Source organism: Hyperoodon ampullatus (assembly GCF_949752795.1).
Source record: "Hyperoodon ampullatus genome assembly, chromosome: 7".
Classification (NCBI taxonomy): domain Eukaryota; kingdom Metazoa; phylum Chordata; class Mammalia; order Artiodactyla; family Ziphiidae; genus Hyperoodon; species Hyperoodon ampullatus.
In genome coordinates, this window is record NC_136920.1 from 8173624 (window position 1) to 8193148 (window position 19525).

The 19525-nt window shown below is 52.8% G+C and overlaps 2 protein-coding genes across 9 annotated transcripts; one reads left to right on the top strand and one right to left on the bottom strand.

Annotated features, from left to right (window-relative positions):
* Nucleotides 1-4907: 4907 nt before the first annotated feature.
* Nucleotides 4908-10225, top strand: TMEM134 (transmembrane protein 134). 8 transcript variants are annotated; one of them, XM_079708657.1, is made up of 8 exons: nt 5197-5539; nt 5724-5812; nt 6505-6580; nt 7012-7101; nt 7253-7329; nt 9438-9482; nt 9698-9751; nt 9833-10225. In XM_079708657.1, the coding sequence occupies exons 1-8, from the start codon at nt 5366-5368 to the stop codon at nt 9984-9986; spliced, it is 759 nt and encodes a 252-aa protein (XP_079564783.1). In that variant the 5' UTR covers nt 5197-5365; the 3' UTR covers nt 9987-10225. The 8 variants fall into 8 exon arrangements, with proteins under 8 accessions (XP_079564788.1, XP_079564785.1, XP_079564786.1 ...); XM_079708662.1 differs by lacking the exon at nt 7253-7329 and having other exon boundaries at nt 4908-5539; nt 6505-6569; XM_079708658.1 differs by lacking the exon at nt 5724-5812 and having other exon boundaries at nt 6907-7101.
* Nucleotides 10226-16290: 6065 nt separating this feature from the next.
* LOC307056231 (calcium-binding protein 4) lies at nt 16291-19094 on the bottom strand (the record flags this gene model as incomplete). The annotated part of the gene is made up of 6 exons (XM_079708796.1): nt 16291-16319; nt 16432-16579; nt 16928-17037; nt 18090-18233; nt 18314-18344; nt 18738-19094. 6 exons carry the CDS (start codon nt 19092-19094, stop codon nt 16291-16293), a joined length of 819 nt encoding a protein of 272 aa, XP_079564922.1.
* Nucleotides 19095-19525: the final 431 nt, after the last annotated feature.

Sequence of the window (19525 nt, forward strand, 5' to 3'; positions counted from 1 at the left end):
TCCGCGGTGTCTAGCACATAGTAGTTGCCCAGTGAGTATTAGGAAATATAGGAATGGTAGAAGTGAGGCACTTCGGGGGTAGTACAACATTTCTCTCCGCGTCTGGAAACTAGCTGTGAAGAATAGCTGTAAGAGTTTTCTGCTCCCACTTTCGAGGTTTAGGTAACCGAATAAAGGGAATGTCTTGGGACCTGTGCACTGTCTTCATTCCATCCTCATAACTGCGAAGAATTATTGTCCGTCCCCTTTGTCCCACGTGCTAAGGGCTTCAGATATTTATGCTGGTTCATTCCCCCCCGCCAAAAGTCCCCTGAGAGAGGTGGAATCTCTGGGGTGAAAGGGCAACATGCTTTGTTTGTTTTTAGCTTTTTTTTTTTTTTTTTTTTTTTTACCCACACAGGAAGTTTTTCAGGCGACTTCTGCCAAATTCTGAAGCAACAAGTAGTCTGTATCTTATACAGATTGCTCCAGAAAAAGGAAAAAGAGGGAAAGCCAACCAACATATTTTATGAGGCTATTTTAATCTTGATTCTGAACCAGATAACTATACCATAAGGCAAGAAAAATATACACCCATTTTACTAATAAATATAGATATGAAAAATCCTAAATGAATGTTCAGCTAATTAAATCCACTAGTATATATAAAAATACCTCAATATGCTAAATGAATGTCATTCACAAAAAGACAAATAGTACATGATCCCATTTATATGAGGTACCTGGAGTAGTCAGATTTATAGAGACAAAGTTGAATGATAGGTGAGTGGGGAGAGGGAGGGAAATGAAGAGTTGTTGTTTAATGGGTGTAGAATTTTAGTTTTGCAAGATAAAAAAGTCCTGGAGATTGGTTGTACAACAATGTGAATATAGTTTGGTTTTGGGGTGGGTTTTTTTTTTTGGTTTTTGGTTTTTTTTTTTTTTTTTTTTTGGTTTTGTTTTTGGTTTTTGCGGTACGCGGGCTTCTCACTGCTGTGGCCTCTCCCGTTGCGGAGCACAGGCTCCAGACGCGCAGGCTCAGCGGCCATGGCTCACGGGCCCAGCCGCTCCGCGGCATGTGGGATCCTCCCAGACCGGGGCACGAACCCGCGTCCCCTGCATCGGCAGGCGGACTCGCAACCACTGCGCCACCAGGGAAGCCCCCTGGTTTTTGGTTTTTTTGCCACGTGGCTTGTGGGATCTCAGTTCCCCAACCAGGGACTGAACCCAGGCCATGGCAGTGAGAGCCCGGAATCCTAACCACTAGGCCACCAGGGAATTCCCGTGAATATAGTTAACACTACTGAACTATGCACTTAAAAATGTTTAAGATAGTATATTTTATATGTTATGTGTATTTAAGCACAATTAAAATTTTTAATTTTTTTCTAAAAAAATAAAAAGCATAAGATCAAGCAGGGCTCATTCCAAGAATTATGAATGGTTTAACGTTAGAAACATCCATTACTGGACTTCCCTGGTGGTCCAGTGGTTAAGACTCCGGACTTCTAATGCAGGGGGCATGGATTTGATTCCTGATCCAGGAACTAATATCCCACTTGCCACACCACGCGGCCAAAAAAGAAAGAAAGAAATGCCCATTACTGTAATTCATCACATCAGTGAATTAAAGGAGAAAACTCATATGATTATCTCAAAATATGCAGAAAAAGCATTTGATGAAGTTTGCCTTGAGGACTATTTATGATAAAAACTCACAGTTAGGAAAAAAGCGGAACTTTCTCAGGATGACACAAGCCATATGCAATTAAGTATGATGGAATAAGTATTCACATTCCCTTCAACATCAGGAACAAAGTAAGGAATGCTCTCTATAAATGATGCTGTTTAGCAAACTATTAGAAGTCTTGACCAAAGCAATAAACCAAGAAAAAGACATGTGAGTGATTATATCTATATAGAAAATCCAATAGAATCTACAGACAATTTTAATAAATTAGAGAGTCAGCAATGTTACAGGGATATAAAATAAGCTACCCCAAATTAATAACACTCTTAATGCACCACAAAATATAGAAAATAAGTTTCCATTCACAACAGCAATAAAAATCAGAAAGTATTTAGGAAATAAGAACACAGCCCAGGACTTCCCTGGTGGCACAGTGGTTAAGAATCCACCTGCCAATGCAGGGGGCACAGGTTTGAGCCCTGGTATGGGAAGATCCCACATGCCACGGAGCAACTAAGTCCGTGTGCCACAACTACTGAGCCCACACACCACAACTACTGAAGTCTGCTCACCTGGAGCCCATGCTCCGCAACAAGAGAAGCCACTGCAATAACAGGCACGTGCATCGCAACAAAGAGCAGCCCCCACGGACCACAAATACAGAAAGCCTGCGCACAACAACAAAGACACAATGCAGCCAAAAGTAAATAAATAAATTTTAAAAGTTCCCAGTCTCAACAATCCTGGGCATATTTAAAAACCAAACCAAGGGCTTCCCTGGTGGTGCAGTGGTTGAGAGTCCGCCTGCCAATGCAGGGGACGCGGGCTCGTGCCCCGGTCCGGGAAGATCCCATATGCCACGGAGCGGCTGGGCCCGTGAGCTATGGCCACTGAGCCTGCGCATCCGGAGCCTGTGCTCTGCAACGGGAGAGGCCACAACAGTGAGAGGCCCGCGTACCGCAAAAAAAAAAAAAAAAAAAAAAAGACTCAAAGAGCACAAACCTGGTGGACTATATAAAAATGAAGATTGTTCTTGAACTAAGGGCACCTTAGACAGATAAGGAGACAAAGACAAACAGGGAGGAGATATATGCAACAACAAAACCCAGCAGCAGGAAAAAGGTTAGAAACCCAATAGAAAAAAAATGGACAAAGGATAGGAACACACAATTCGCAGAAGAGGAACCACCGTGAACTGACAAGTGGATGAAGAGCTGCTCAAATTCTCCCATCGTCAGAGACCCCAGATGAAAACGAGGCACAATTTTAGATTCATCAGCCATTACAAAGCCGGAATACCGAGTGCCTAGGGAAAACTGGAACCTGCGTGGTGGGTGTACAAATTTGTACAGCCACTCAAGAGACCATCGACGGTACTTTGTGAAGTCAAGTGTGCATGTACCCTATGGCCTGGGAGTCCTACTTCAAGAGGGATTTTCCCACACTTCGTAAGGGGACGGGGTGAAGATGTTCATAACAGCAACTTATGTGTTAGGGGCATTGAGGCCAAGCTAAGTGTATATAATTGAGGGGTGTGGTGGATAATAAAAGGGCTGGACACTTAACACGGTATGCCACATGTAGCCTGTAGAAGCAAAAATGAGATGCAGGTTGGAACAGACAAGGGACACTAGAAGGAAAACCAGCAAAATCCAAATAGAATCCGGTTTAGTTAATAATAATGTGCCAATGTTAGTTTCTTAGTTTTAACAAATGTATCATGATTATTAAAAATGTGCATAGTAGAGGAAACTGGGCAAAGGGTATACGAGAATTCTCCGTACTATCTTTGAATGTTTTCTGTAAATCTAAATTTATGCCAAAATAGTTTTTTTAATAAATTTATTTATTTATATTTTATTTTTGGCTGCATTAGGTCTTCGTTACTGCACGCAGACCTTCTCTAGTTGCGGCGAGCGGGGGCTACTCTTCATTGCGGTGTGCAGGTTTCTCATTGTGGTGGCTTCTCTTGTTGCGGAGCATGGGCTCTAGGCACAGGGGCTTAGGTAGTTGTGGCATGCAGGCTCAGTAGTTGTGGCTCGCGGGTTTAGGTGCTCTGCGGCATGTGGGATCTTCCCAGGCCAGAGATCGAACCTGTGTTCCCTGCATTGGTAGGTGGATTCTTAACCACTGCATCACCAGGGAAGTCCAAAATAAAGTTTATTAGATGTAAAACAAACCAACCAACCAAAAAAAAAAAAAAAAACGAGATGTGGGTGGCAAAGTGTTGAGTGTAAAAATGTAAATAGAATGAGTTTTATACATGATACCATGTTTGTACATTGCAAACACATCCACATACGAGCCAATGCCATGTGAGTAGGGGGCCAGACAGAATGCAAGGCAGCTGACTGAGCACACTGATGTGGGATCTGATGAAAGGGAGGAGGAAAACGGTGGAGAGGAGGGAAAATAAATTAACATAACTCAAGAGGGGCCTTGTTCATAGTGATGATGTGTCATAAACTGAGAAGCAGGATTGACTCAGCTCTGTACACAAGGTCATAAAATGAAGTGGGTTGGGTGAGTGGAGGAGGACGAGCACCCCTAGAGCTAGGTGGACCTGAGTTCAAATCCCAGTTCTCACTTGAAAGCATTTGGGATTTGGGCGAAGTGCTCATTCATGTGGTCCACAAATATTTAGTGAGGATCTACTTAGTGCCAACCACTGTTCTGGGCACAGTGGACACAGTGGTGAATAAGACAGTGTAAAATAAGGTAATTTCAGGTAAGCTGTGTGATGTGAAACTGACTTTAGATTGCATAGTCAGGGACGGCTTCTCTGAGAGGTGACACTGGAGCAGGGACACCGATGATGAAAAGATCCCCCTGTGAAAGAGCAAGGTTACGTTCTTTCCAGGCATAGAAAAAAGCACACACGTGCAAAGACCCTGAGATGGGAACGAGCTTGGCCTGTGTGGCTGAGTGAGATGAAAGAGGGGCAGAGAGGGACTTGATGCGATTGGGAGAGGTAGGCAGGGACCAGAGCTTTGCAGGCCTTAGTCAAGAGTTCACATATTATTCTAACCACAGTGGAAAACCAAGGGATGGTTTTATGCAGAGGAGTGACTTGGCAGCATACTTTAATTAAAAGAAAAAGTTTTATTTAAGACTAACACACAGAGGAAAAGGATCAGATGTTTTAAAAGACCACTTTGCCGTCTGCGTGGAGACAGAATTGGAGGAGAATGCAAGCCACAGAAGCTCTCTGAGCCTTTTTCCACATTTGCACGGTGGCGACAATCCCCCTCCCGTGCAGGGCCGTGGTGAGTAAGGGTGGGGAAACGGTCCCCAGGAGTCTCCTCAGCACTCGAGGAGCGGGCTGGGATGCAGACGGCTCCAACTCGGCCTGAAAGGTTGGCGAGTAGCAGCCCCTCCAAGGCCCTTGTACAGACCCAGGGATTGCTTCCGAGAGAGGAACCCGCTGTCGCTCGCCGAGGCGGCCGCTGGGCGGCGCGGCGAGCCCAGCTCGGTCCGGACGAGAGAAGGCGCGGTCACTAGTCTGCTCGGCGCTCGGCAGCTCTGGCCTGCTGAAGGCGGGCAGGGGGCGGGGCCGTTATGTAAGGGCGGGGCCTCGGCCAGGGCGCCGGACCATCGAGCAACCTAGACGACGGCACGGGGCGGGGGTCTGCGCGCGGGGGTGGGACCGGAGGGCGCGGATGCCGACGGTTCAGGGCGTCTGAGCGGGCCGGGGCCATGAGTGCCGCCCGGCCCCAGTTCAGCATCGATGATGCCTTCGAGCTGTCCCTGGAGGACGCGGGCCCTGGGCCCGAGTCCAGCGGGGTCGCCCGCTTCGGGCCGCTGCACTTCGAGCGCCGGGCCCGGTTCGAGGTGGCCGACGAGGACAAGCAGTCCCGGCTGCGCTACCAGGTGAACCGCCCGGCCCACCTCTCCCCCCGCCTGGGTCTGGGCAGACCCCAGGCCGGACCCTGGAGAACCCCAACTCGGGCGAATCTGACTAGAGGCCTCAGCCGGAGCGGGAGACCGCCCCCCGGAGGTGGCCACTGAGCCAAATCACTGCCCAGACCCTCTCAGCTCTGATTTCGGTCCCCAGCCACTACTGGAGAGCCCAGATCCCAGACCTGGCAGCTCGTCCCTCACCCCCAGCTGGAGATCCCAACCTGGAGTCCCCACCGATCCTGGGTACTGACCCTCCCTCCCCTTAGCACGCAGGGATGGGGAACTCTTCTGTACCTGAACCAGACTTTGTCCATATTCAGAAGGAGTCCCCTGAGCCCCAGGCCAGATAATCCAACGGGAACCAGCACCCCCTCTTCTGTTCTAAGTCCCCACCCCATCCTTCCCTCCAGAGCTGGAGGTCCCCGCTCACATGATGAGTCCTTGCCCATGCCTTGGCTCCCACTAAGCTGGAAATCCCCCTTTCCCAGAAGACCTCCATCAACTCTAGAATCCTTTTCTTGGAAACCTGAACTAGATTCCTATGCCCCAAACCTGGAAACCATTGGCCTGCCCTTCCCTGGCACCGAAAATCCAGGGCCTCCACACTGGGCCCCTGAAATACCATCCTGACAACTCCACCCTGATTCCCAACCTTGGGAGATCTCCTGGCCCTGGGAGCCCTCAACCAGCCCCTGCTGGCTCCTCCCTGCCAAAGCCCCCAGCACCCACCTCCTACCTGGGTTTCAGTTTCTGTGAATCATCAAACCTGTTCTACTGGGAAGGCCGGGGAAGGCCAAGGGAGCAGCTGTCAAGCGGCCAAACAGCTGTGTGTCCAGGCAAACAGCTGTGTGCGCTCGCTTTCTTCCTCTCCACCAGAGGGGAGGGAGGAAGGGCCTGAGCCCAGTAACCCTTCTGAGCCCTGTGTTCTGGAATAGAACCTGGAGAACGATGAGGATGGAGCCCAGACCTCTCCGGAGCCGGATGGGGGAGCCAGCACCAGGTCAGGGCCAGGTGGGGACCCACCCCATACTCCTAGCCCCATGCTTCTGTCTCCCGTCCCCAGGCCCCTGCTCAGTCCTCCACCTCACCTCACTCAGCCCTCTCACATCCTGTCCTACAAGAGACTCCTACACGGGGTCCCCTGTCCTGCACCCTACCCTAGTGCCAGCCTCACCCACCCACCCCACCAGGCTCTTTATCTTGCAGAAACCCCCAGTCTGGTCTGGCCCCTGTCTTCTCACAGGTCACTTGTCCTACAAGAATCCCCAGCTTTCCTCAACCCCCAGTCCTGCAGAAACCCCCATTCTGGAATTCCTCTTCACCCCGTCCCTTCTCAGTTCCAGTCTCTGCACCATCGCCCAGGACGCCATCATGACTCCTGTCCCAAAGGGTCCCCTTGCTCACCTCCCCTTGCCCCCTCGCCGGGCCCATTTGTCCTGCAGGGATTCTGGCCGAACATCCATCCGCAGCTCCCAGTGGTCCTTCAGCACCATCAGCAGCAGCACTCAGCGCTCCTACAACGCCTGCTGCAGGTGAGACCCTGCCCTGCTCCTGCCACCTGGGGCCCCTGCCCCAGGGCAGGCAGCCCTATTTTCCCTCTGCTCTCTGGGTGGGGGATGGTGATGGGAGGGGGTGGGCCTCCTGTCACCTCTTTCACACCCCTCCTGCTCTGCTGCCATCCAGCTGGACTCAACACCCTTTGATCCAGAAGAACCACAGGGTAGTGCTGGCCTCCTTCCTGCTCCTCCTGCTGGGGCTGGGTGAGTGCCCCCGAGGGCCCCCTGCACGCCCTGCCTACCCCCATGAGGGAGGTCCACCCTCCTTTCATTCGGGCTCTGCATCGCATCCCCCTTGGCACAACTGAGCCTCCCAGTATCCTGAGGAGGCAGCTGGCTGCCGTGACCCCACCCCCATTTTACAGGTTAGGAAGCTGAGGCCTTGGGAGGGGCAGGTCCAGCCTCCTGGTCACATAGCCAAGAAATCACACATAGTTGAAAATGGAACCTGATTCCATGCTCCAAACATTCCCCCCCCCGCTTTTTTTAGCCTGTTTAATCCATCAGGGAACAGAGAGTAACAGCTACTGTTTATTCTCTGTCTACTTCGAGCCAGGTGCAGGGCAGGCTTATTTTCCTTCCTTACAGAGGTCACACAGCAAGTGGGAGGTAGGGCCACAACCCAGAACCTATATGTAGGGGCAGTGCTCAGGGATATGCCCAGCCCAGTGGCCAGGACTGCAGAGTGCCCTGCCAGCCCAATCCACAGGGCACCTGTCACTTCCCCTCCTCTGGAGTCTGAGAGCTAACAAGGACCTCTCTCCCACCCCCAAGATACTCAAGATAGGGAAACTGAGGCCCAGAGCAGGCAGAAACCACAGCCAGCTGTTTTCTAACTCCCACGCTCCTCATTCTGTGGGGCTGAGGAGTCAGAGTCCCCAAAAGGGATCCAGGGTTGGGATCAAGGGGAGCCCTTAGGGAGGGCCCAACTGTGGCACCTGCCCCCCCCTCCTCCAGGAAGGTCAGAGTCCCCTAGCTGGAAAGCTGAGCAGCATCCTTGCCTCAGCTCTGGGTGTCTGTGTGCAGGGGAGGGAGCTGCAGCTTCCCCAACACCTGCGAGTTGCACTGGCCACCTGCCTTATCTCAGTTCATCCTCAGCACCTGACAGGGCAAGCATTATTACTATCCCGGTTCAAAAGTAAGGACACAGACTCTGCAGAAGAGCCACAGCTGGCAAGTAGATGAGCTGGGATTTAAACCCACATCAGTGACGTTGCCAGGCCTGTGGGCCACCATAGCCCATAAAGGCCTTTTGCAGGAATTAGAAAAAGATGCCTCCTCTGAGTGGGCGGGGCCCACAGCCCTAAGCCAGGGTACAGGGAGTGCGTGTCAGCCCCCATTGTACCCTTTTTGAGGTGCTCTGTGCAGGGCACAAACCACACAACAGTCCAGGGTGGCCCTTCAAGCCTCTGTGCTGTACGGCCCTCCATCTCCCCCCGCCATCCCATCCTCTAACTGGGGACCCAGGACTCTCTCTGCGTCTGAAAAAACTGATCCGGCTGTGACCACCCCAGCTTCCCCAGTGCCCACTGTCCTTAGCCAAAGTCCACATCCCTCCCCAGGGCCTCCGGATCCTGCCAAACTCCTCAAGCCTGGACTCTTGCCTCTCCTGTCTCGCCAAAAACTGGAAGTTCCTAGAAAGCCCTGAGTTCCCTCCAGTCTCTGGGCCTTTGCCAGGCTGTTCCCTCCATCTGGAATACTCCTCTCCGTTTCTGCCTGTGCCATGCCCATAGCAAAGCCTCTGCAGTCAGATCACCTCCACCTTCTCAATGCAGTCCTGGGCAAGTTACTTCCCCTCTCTGTGTCTCAGTTTCCTCTGCTATGAAATGGGGATGGTAATACCTGTCTCAGTCAAGGTGGCAATTAAACAAGGCACTGCATGTAACACACTTAGCCCAGTGCCTGGCAGCAGCTGGTAGGTGGTCGCTAAAAGGTAACTGCTACTGCTGCTGCTGTCCCTGCTCAGCTTAGATGCTACTGCCTCCAAGAAGCCCTCCCTGATACCCCAGGCTCCCGAGCTGTCTGATCACCAGGGTTGTAGCTTGGAGGTTCTTGTTGCTTGCTCCACTAGGGAAGGGCCGTGGGGGCAGGGACGGACATTTCCCAGGGCCTGCCAGGTGCCCTGCTCTGAAAACACAGAGCTTGGTGAACTTCCCCTGGCGGTTCTCTGCCCAGCGGACCTTCAGCTTAGGTGGGGAACACCATTCCTCAGGCCTAAGCCATGTTGGGGGTTGCGGGTGGAGGTCCCCACCCTGCCACCCGCTGCTGCCCCCTGCTCCTGCCCTCACCCTCGTGGCTCCATCTGTGTGCAGTGCTGATCCTGACCGGCGTGGGACTGGAGGTGGCCCCCTCGCCAGGTGAGCGCCCCCCTCCTACCTCCGCGGGCAGCGGTCACGCCCCTCGTGTGCCCAGAGGTCCTCGGCAAGCCCTTCCACCTCCCCCAGCGCTCAGCACCCTCCCGGCAGGAAACGGCCCCTTTTACCTCGGAGAGTGAGACTTGCCCAGGCAGTGACCCCGCAGTCCCGCCCGGGAGCCTCCCTGCCCTGACCCGGCCCCTCTTCCCCTGTCGTAGGTGTCTCCAGCGCCATCTTCTTCGTGCCCGGCTTCCTGTTGCTGGTCCCGGGAGGTGCGAGTGGGCGCCGGGCGGGGGCGGGGGTGGGGGCGGGCCCTGGGCGGGGCCCCGCCGCTGACAGACCCCGCCCCGCAGTCTACCACGTGACCTTCATCTACTGCGCGGTCAAGGGCCACCGGGGCTTCCAGTTCTTCTACCTGCCCTACTTCGAGAAGTGAGCAGGCGGCGGCGGACGGCGGGATCCATCGTCGGCGCCGAGAGGCCCCGCGCGGCCTTCTCGCGTCCCTAGGGGGCGCCCCTGGGGCCCGCGCCCCGCTTCGGTACCTTCATCTCAAGGAAAAAGACGCTGCGGGACCCTCGAGGCCCCAGTCCCCTCAGGAGTTTGCTCCGGAAGTTTGGGGCAGTGGGCCTCGGGCCACTACCTGGGCCTGGGAAAGTCGCCCCTTCCGTGCTCCGTGCCTTAACTTATTCTTGGGGGGCTGCTGGGTTGGTGGTGTTTTGTGCTAATAAAAGGGGTGCTTAATTCCAGACCACAATTGCTTTTTACTTCCCACTTGCCCTGACCAGCCCATCAGCTTGGCCACAGCCCCCTTTCGGAAAGGCTGAGAAAAGGACTGACCCTGGGGCTGAAGGGCTCTAGGACTGTCCATCTCCCCATGGTACACATGACAGTCCTCATGTGCCATGACTTGCCCAAGGTCACACAGCATGTCAGGGGCAGAGCTGGGCCTGGGGCTCTTCTTCCCTGCAAGCCTGGAGAAGACTCTCCCAGTCCTTAGCAGAGTCAGTCCTGCCCCCGTCTCCACTCAGAGAGGCAACATTGGTGCCTCCCCTGGCGGCCCTGGCCAAGGGCACTCAGATGACACAGGCCTGGGGCCTGGAGGCTGGTATCCTGGTTCCAGCCTGGCTCTGGGGCCCTGGGCTGCCACAGCCGGCTCCGAATGTGGGCCACCAGGACGCAGCAGCCCAGCCTCCTCCACCCACTGCCCTACTTCCCAGGCCCAGAGGTTGGGAGAAGTAGGGGTCAAAGGACATAGGAAGCAGGCCTGTGTAACAGAAAACCTCAGTGAGCAAAGACTCTTAGAACCACAGAACGTTGGAAACAGACCACTGCAGAATTTTGGAAGGTCCAAGCATCTCAGGATCTCAACAACCAGGAAACAGAATCTTTGAGAACCCTGAAATCTGAGGTCATAATAGCTACCATTTATCAGATTCTTAGAAGGCGCCAGGCACTTGACACAGGTTCTTTCTGGTCACCCTCCACAGAAACAGGCCCAGAGATACTGGCTTGGCCGAGGGCAGAGTGAGGAGCACAACCCAGGGCTTCTGTGACTCAGAGGGGGGTGGGGGTCAGCAAGCTGGCCTGGTCCCCAGCTGACCAACCGAGGGGCTGGCCGGATGAATGTGGGCCTCGGAGACCCTGTTCATATACTTCGTGTTTACAGTCTGCCGCCCCCAGTGAAACGCGAGTGCCATTAAGGTGTTTGGCCTCCACTGTATCTGCAGCGGCCAGGACGGTGCCTTTAGATTTCTGTGATTTTGTTGAAAGAATGAGCACCCAGACCCCTGCTCTCGCTCCTCATCTCCTGGCCCAGCCAGACTTCCCACCCTCAGCCACCAATCAAGGCACTTTTTGGGGGCTACCAGATGCAGGAACTCCTAAATGAGTGATTCTCAAATTAGCTGGGGGTAAAGGACCAGTTTTCATTTCTAATGCAACATGGACCAATACTTTTGTAAGGTAAAATGAAAACTAAAAAAGTGTGGGCTTCCCTGGTGGCGCAGTGGTTGAGAGTCCGCCTGCCGATGCAGGGGACACGGGTTTGTGCCCCGGTCCGGGAAGATCCCACATGCCGCGGAGCGGCTGGGCCCGTGAGCCATGGCCCCTGAGCCTGTGCATCCGGAGCCTGTGCTCCGCAACGGGAGAGGCCACAACAGTGAGAGGCCTGCGTACTGCAAAAACAAACACACAAAAAAACACAAAAACTAAAAAAGTGAAATAAAAAAACAAAGATACAGAATATAAGCCCACAGTTTGTATTATCAGATTAATCATAAAATTGCATTTCAATAGATAAAATCAGAACAAACATGGAAAGAAGAAAAATTATGAACACCATTCACTGAAAGTGGGCAAATTAGCAATTAACATAGAGTTGCTACTACGCTCATAACTTTCTGTCACTTCACGATCTTAGCTAAACAGGAAGTGATCCCCAAAGTGGTGATTCTCCATATTATGAGACTATCTCAGGGGTCAGCAAGCTGTACCCCACAGGCCCAATATAGCCACCAAGCTAAGAATGGTTTTCACATTTTAGTAATGGTTGGGATAAAAGTCAAAGGATAATAAGCTTTTGTGACACAAAAAAGTTTATAAAATTCAAATTTTGATGTCAGTAAGTCAAGTTTAATTAAATTATTATTTATCGCATTTCCAACACAGCCACACTCTGTATTGACTTTGGCTGCTCAGCCATACAAACTACTACAGCAGAGCAACAGAAACCATATGGTCCCCAAAGCCTAAAATCTTTACTGTCTGGCCCTTCACAGAAAAAGTTTGCCAACCCTTGGTGCATATGAACATGTTGACAGAACACTGAATCGCAACGTTTAAAGTTTTAATGTGACCAGTGTGCTTGATTTTTGCTGGTTAATTTATGTAATCCAAGTTGGATTGACAGCAACACCATCCTCAGGAAATGATGAATACCCAAATTCTAAATATGATTTATTTTTAGTTGGAAAAGGCATTAATAGTTGCACACAGATTAAGAACATTAGATTTCCTTAGTGAATTGTGACTCAATTTATCCCTGATGCTCTTTGCCCCATAGCCCATTTTGTCTGATATGTCTGTAGTTATACTAGCTTTCTTTTGGTTAATTCTCTCCTAGTAAGTCTTTTTCCAAGTCATCACTTTCAGCCCTTCAGTTATCATCATGCTTTGAATGTGTCCTTTTTTTTTTTTAAGCTGTGTTTTGCTGTACGCGGGCTTTCTCTAGTTGCAGCGGGCGGGGGCTACTCTTCGTTGTGGTGCGCGGGCTTCTCATTGCAGTGGCTTCTCTTGTTGTGGAGCACGGGCTCTAGGCGCGCGGGCTCAGTAGTTGTGGCCCGCGGGCTCTAGAACGCAGGCTCAGTAGTTGTGGCACACAGTCTTAGTTGCTCCGTGGCATGTGGGATCTTCCCGGACCAGGGCTCGAACCCGTGTCCCCTGCATCGGCAGGCAGATTCTTAACCACTGCGCCACCAGGGCAGTCCTAAATGTGTCTCTTATATGTGCACTTAGCTGTGGGGAAGAGCCTGGTATCTGCCTTTATATATATAGATAGATAGATATAGATTTATTTTTTATTTATTTATTTATTGGCTCTATTGGGTCTTCGTTGCTGTGCGTGGGCTTTTCTCTAGTTGCGGCGAGTGGGGGCTACTCTTCATTGCAGTGTGCAGGCTTCTCATTGCGGTGGCTTCCCTTGTTGCGGAGCACAGGCTCTACACGCACAGGCTTCAGTAGTTGTGGCACGTGGGCTCAGTAGTTGTGGCTCACGGGCTCTAGAGTGCAGGCTCAGTAGTTGCAGCACAAGGGCTTAGTTGCTCCGCGGCATGTGGGAGCTTCCCAGACCAGGCCCCAAACCTGTGACCCCTGCATTGGCAGGCGGATTCTTAACCCCTGAGCCACCAGGGAAGCCCTGTTTTGTTTTGTTTTAAGGATTATTTCTACCTTGTGTTTTAATGTTTTCTGTAGACTTTGTTTTTCTTTGCTTTTTTTCCTCTTTCCCAGCCTCCTGCTAGCTTAATGAGGAATTCTTCACTTTCTCCCTTTTCCTCCTCTGTTGATTTGACTATCGAGAATGGAACATTCTATCTCTATTTCTGTTATATTAATGGTTACCCTTACATGATTAACAAAATCTAAAGTTAATCAATGAATCTGTCCTCCTCTAGGAAAAACAAGCATGTCTAGAGTATCCCTTCCCATCTTCCATTTTAGTTTTGTCTATTATTTTTTTTAGTCCCTCCTGGTTTTTAAAATCCCCCAAATTATTTTTTTTATAGTTAATGCTTCTTTAGATCTACCAATATGTTTACTGATTTCTCTCCTATTATTTAGTACATACTCTGCCTTCAATTTCCTTCCCACTGAAGCCATCCCTTCAACAAGAGTTTGTGGGTGGGAAACATTTCAGCCTTTGTTTGCTGAAAAAAGTTTATATTTCATCTTCATTCTTGAATAAGATGAGCTAAGTACAGGCTTCTCAGGTGGCATTTTTTTTCCCTCTGCACGTTGAACAATTTATTCCATTTTCCTCTTGCATCTGTTGTTGTCAATGAAAAAAGTCTTTGGAGAGTCTAATTGCTAATCCTTGGTAAGTAATCTGACTTCTCTCTCGAGCTGTTTACAAGATTTTCCTTTTGTATGCTGCAGTTTCACTGGCACGCATCTAGATATACATTTACTTTTTTAAAAAATTTTATTTATTTATTTATTTATTTATTTTTGGCTGCGTTGGTCTTTGTTGCTGCGCGTGGGCTTTCTCTAGCTGTGGTGAGCGGGGGCTACTCTTCTTCGTTGTGGTGTGCAGGCTTCTCTTTGCAGTGACTTCTCTTGTTGCGAAGCACGCGGGCTTCAGTAGTTTTGGCGCACGGGCTTAGTTGCCCTGTGGTGTGTGGGATCTTCCCGGACCAGGGATCGAACCCATGTCCCCTGCATTGGCAGGCGGATTCTTAACCACTGCACCACCAGAGAAGTCCCTATACATTTACTTTTATATATCCTTCTCTGGCTCCAACGTGCTCCTTCAATCTGGTCTCTTGCCTTTGTGGAATTCTTTTTATTTATTTATTTATTTTGGGCTGTGTTGGGTCTTCGTTGCTGCGCGTGGACTTTCTCTAGTTGCAGAGAGCGGGGGCTACTCTTTGTTGTGGTTCGCGGGCTTCTCATCGTGGTGGCTTCTCTTGTTACGGGCACGGGCTCTAGGTGCGGGGGCTTCAGTAGTTGTGGCACGCAGGCTCAGTAGTTGCGGCATGCAGGCTCCAGAGCGCAGGCTCAGTAGTTGTGGCGCATGGGCTTAGTTGCTCCACAGCATGTGAGATCTTCCTGGACCAGGGATCGAACCCGTGTCCCCTGCATTGGCAGGCAGATTCTTAACCACTGTGCCACCAGGGAAGTCCCTCTTTGTGGAAGTCTTTATGGAAGTTTTTCAATCATCATCTCTTTAAATATTGCCTCATGCCTGTTCTCTACATTGTCTTCTTCTGAGATTCCTAATGACTTTTAACTACTCTTTAATATTTTCTGTCTTTCATTCCTCAATGCTACCTTATGGGTGATTTCTCATATATAGCTTCCAGTTCATTAATCTTTTCTTAAATTGTGTCCAATATGCTGTTTACTTTACCCCTTGATTTTTTTTCATTCCAATGGCTATATCCTCTATTTTTAGAAGTTCTTTTGGGTTATTTTTTGAAATCTTTGTGTTCTGTTTTCGTACCATCCTGTTACTGATAACGGTCTCCTTTCTTTTACCTCAGTTTTTTCTGTTTGTTTGTTTGTTTTTGCGTTTCCTTAATGGCCTCCTTTACACTGTTTTATGATTTACACTTTGGGTGCTGACTCTTCTGTTTACTGCATCTGCCTAGTCTCCCTCATGGTGATTTGTTTCCTTATGTGATTTGTAATTTTTTGTCATGAGTTCATCTTCAGAAGTGACAGGGTTGTTTGGGTTTGGGGTTTTTTTAAGTCCTATGTGCCCTGGGTTGAAAGAGTGCCTTTCTCAGCATTTTTTTCCTATTTCTTCTGCTTTGCGCACCACAGAGATAGACGGCACTCCTGCTTGACATGCAGACCTGAGTTGCAGGATCACTGGGGTAACTTTTTCCACTCAAGGTCCTGAACATCCGTACCTCGTCACTTTCTCAGGCTGGTGGGTGGAGGTATATTTTGGTCGCCTTTTCAAGAACAGGGGAGCCCGCTGAGACGCTGGATCGTACTGACGTCATGTCCTGCTCCCCAGCCTCTTTCAGGTCTTTTGTCCCGCCTGGGTGTCAGAGCCCAGGCCCCTGAACCTCTCCCCCTCTGAAGCCCCCATGGCACCTGCTCCTTCCCACCACCCAGCTTTGGGTTCTCTCTTTGTCTTTGGTACCTGGGGTCATCCCTCTCTTTCACGTTCAGCTTTAAATAAAAACAAAACCCAAAACATTTCCACATATAAAGAGTGGGAGGTGTCCATCCACATTCGCAATTCACCATGTTACCAGAACCAAGCCCTACTGTGCCTCATGTTTGAATGCTGCCAGTGCCAGGGAGCTCCCTACCTCCCAAGGGGCTGGAGAGATTCAAATCTTGCTCACACCGGGGAATGATGGGTGGTTGAGGGCACGTTTCTTCCAGGCAGCTCGGGTGGAAGGGAGGTGAGGATGAGGGTGGGCAGGTGACATCACAAGCCAACTCTCCAGCCAGAGGTTATCAGGAGCAGAAGCCTGGGGCTGCTGGGTTTCTTTCATCCTGGGGCCTTGTAGGGAGGGTGTGCAGCATGAACCCTGCTGGCGTCTGAGGCCAGAGGGGCAACAGTCTCCCTCCTGGAGCCTCAGTGGGTAGAAAGCATCATCACAAACTCTGCGGGGGAGAAGGGGCAGGGCTTGGGCCAGTCCAGGTCAGCCATGCCAGGAGGCACTGAGCTCAGCCTGGGAGCCGGAGGGATGGGCGTTTGTCTAGGTAGGAGACTCACCATCAAAGTCTACGGTGCCGTCCCCATTAAGGTCCACTTCTCGGAGCATCTCGTCCAGCTCAGGACCCACCAGTGGCTCCCCCAGCAGAGCCGGTGCTGCCTGTCGCAGCTCTGCCACCGTGATTCGCCCATCCCTGTCCCTGTCAAACTGAGATTCCAGCAGGGCTCAGCCCTTCCCACCCAAAGCTGCCTCTGCCTGTACCCACCTCCACCTTGCCACATCCTGTGCCTGGACGCCCACACCTTCGTCCGTCCACACACTCCTCCTCCTCCCAGGCTGAGGCCGTTAGCTCCCTGCCCCAGGAGGTCTCCCTGGGTGGACCCCCAGCTGGGAGAGAGCCAAACCCTCTCCGACCCCTCTCCAGCCCTAGTCCCACCAGCTGCAGGGCTCGGGGCCTCCAAGGGCTGAGGCTCTAGTCTCCCCTGGCCTCCTGGGGGGAGGCCAGTAAGGATGCCGCCCAGCCACCCACCCACCGCCCATCTGGACGCTCCACACCTCGCGGAAGGCGATGCGCAGCTCCCGCAGCCCCAGCATGTGCGCCGTCTCCTCCCTCAGCTTCGGGCCCATCATCTCCACAAACTCCTCGAAGTCCACGCGGCCACCCACTGCGGACCCAGGCAGAGGGTCACAGTGGTGAGGGCTGGGGTCCGAGGAAGGGCGTCCCAAGGGCCAGCCCCTCCCCGGCTCTGCATCCAGGAAGGACACCGGTGTCCACGTCCCTGGGCGGGAGCAGGGCGGGGGGGTAGGAGGCTACAGCTCGGGGCTCTGATGGGGGCAAAGTGCTCAGGTGCTCTCAGTGAAGCACCGGGTGTGGGGGAAAGAGACCAGGCTGTGGAACCAGACAGACCCCAGGTTCAAAGCCTCCTGGCTCTGCCACTGATGGTGTGGTCTTGGGTGACCTACTGAGCCTCCCTCGTCATCCGGGGACAGGGTGCTGATGGGGCTGGGGTTCATGGCTGCAAAGTGCCAGAACCCCACAGGTGGCAGCAAAGACCCCTAAGAAGCATCCCCAGGTTGTCCTGGATTCTAAGGTGCCGTCAATCATAAAAAGCACCAATGGTCAACTAACAGCTTTGGGGAGAAGAAAGAAGCATGACACGAAAATAGTCACGTCAATTTTAAATCACATCCCATTTTGGAAACTGTAAAGAAAAAGCAAATGCAAGAGTCCTGGGATGAAAGGAATCTGATATTTGATCAATCGGCTAATGATAATCACACAAGGGCAGCCCATCAGACATTTAATCGCAAGGAATGGCCAGGGTTCTGTCACGCTCGAACTCACAGAACCTCAGGAGGCTCTCTTCCTCGGGAGGGTCAGAGAGAGAGAGACAGAGACAGCCCTGGTGGCTGGTACCAGCACGGACCACTTTACCTCAGTCAGAGACGGGGGTCCTCGACCTGAGCCCCAAGGGGCTCTCTTGGGTCACCCGGTGCCTTCCTTGTCACCCTCGACCCCTGTGCCCCGGGGGCCAGTGTCAAACTGTCCTGGAAACTGTCACCCCCTCACGCCACCGTCACCGGGGCCTCACCCCACAGCCGCCTCCCACCACCTCTCCTTCCCCTGAACCACAAGGCCGGGAGAGGACCCCGGCTGCAAAGCCAGGTGGCTTGGGCACCCCGCCCCGCCCCCAGGCAGGTGTGGTCAAGCACTGACTTCGCATCTTGACATGCTGGGAGACCTCGATGAGCTCCATCTCCGTGGGCATGTAGCCCAGTGTCCGCATGCACTCGCCCAGGTCCCGGTAGCCGATGTAACCATCGCGGTCCGTGTCAAACTCCTCGAAGGCAGCCTGAAGCTCTGCAGGGCAGGGAGGTCAGGCGCAGGCAGCCAGGCTCTGGGGCGCCTCCCACCCGCCGTTGCCAGCACGGGCCACTCACCATCCAGCTCCTCGGGGCCCAGCTCGCGGTCCTGCAGGGGCATAGTCCAGCATGTCCCTGGTGCCGGCCAGGGCTCTGGCCTCCCTTCCTCCTCCAGCCCCAGCCCACGCTGGCCTGGGCAGGGCCCATCCCACAAGGGCAGGAGAAGGCAGCTGAAGTCCCACGGGCCCCAGGAGAAGAGATGAGCCCCTTCCTGCTCCTGGGGACCCACGCTGCCACAGACCCCTGGGTTTGGGGTCTAGCTCTGCCCACTGCCCAGGCCACCCCCAAACTGCAGAAACTCTACCCTCTCAGCCCAGGCTCCTGAGTTTGGAGCAGAAACTGGAGGAGGCCTGAGTATAAGGGGCAGGGTGGGCTGAGCCTGAGCCCATGAGTCCCCAGCCTCACCCCCAGGCCCCCCAGCCCTGCCCCAGCCCCACCTGACCTTCCCAAAGATGCGGTTGAGCAGGGGCCCGTATGTCCTCTGAGCAGGATCGTGCCGGGAGGCAGGACGATGCCGGTGGGACTGGCGACGAGAGGCTGGGCCCTCCTGCCCGTCTCCAGTCCTGGAGGGGTTCTTGCTGCTCCCCAGGGCCTCGGGGCCCTGCGTGAGGGTCTGCTCCCCAGAGCTGCCAGTGCCCTTCCGGGACCCTCGGAGCCCCTTCGCCCTCTTGCTGCTCTTCCTCCTGGTCAAGGGGAGCCCCTCAGCACCACTACTGGAAGCCATGATGCCCACAGGGGGCTTCCGGGGTCCGGGGGGCGGGTCTGGGCCATGCTGCCCCCTCACCTGCTCTGTGGCCATGCGGAGAGGGGCGACAGGGCTCAGAGTGCAGCGCCAGCATGCACCCCGGCCTCTCCGGACCCGTAAAGCTGCTTATGCACCCCCAGCCTGAGAGCTGATGGCCAGGGATCGGGCCCTGAGGGGGATTAGGGTAAGTGAGGCAGGCAGCCCAGGCCCTAATCCCAGCCCTCTGCCTGGGGGTGGCCAAGGCAGAGCCAGATGGGTCAGGGGAACCATCCCCAGCAGCACAGCGTGCCAGGACATGTTGGCTGCAGTGAGCTTTGGACACCAGCTCTGCGGCTTATGAGCTGGGATACCCAGCAAATTCACTTCTCTAAGCCTCAGTTGCCTCATCTATAAAACGAAGGCAATATTGCTGAAGCGTCAAAGACAGCCCAGTTGTATGAGATAGGCAGGATTTAGCTAAGAGAGGACACGGAGAGGCATCTCAA

Excerpts from the sequence above, each read along its gene's own strand:
- TMEM134 (XM_079708657.1), top strand. The coding sequence starts at position 5,366 with ATGAGTGCCGCCCGGCCCCAGTTCAGCATCGATGATGCCTTCGAGCTG. Across the intron at positions 5,540-5,723 it reads AGTCCCGGCTGCGCTACCAG|CCACTACTGGAGAGCCCAGA; the intron begins GTGAACCGCCCG and ends TTCGGTCCCCAG. Across the intron at positions 5,813-6,504 it reads GGAGTCCCCACCGATCCTGG|AACCTGGAGAACGATGAGGA; the intron begins GTACTGACCCTC and ends GTTCTGGAATAG.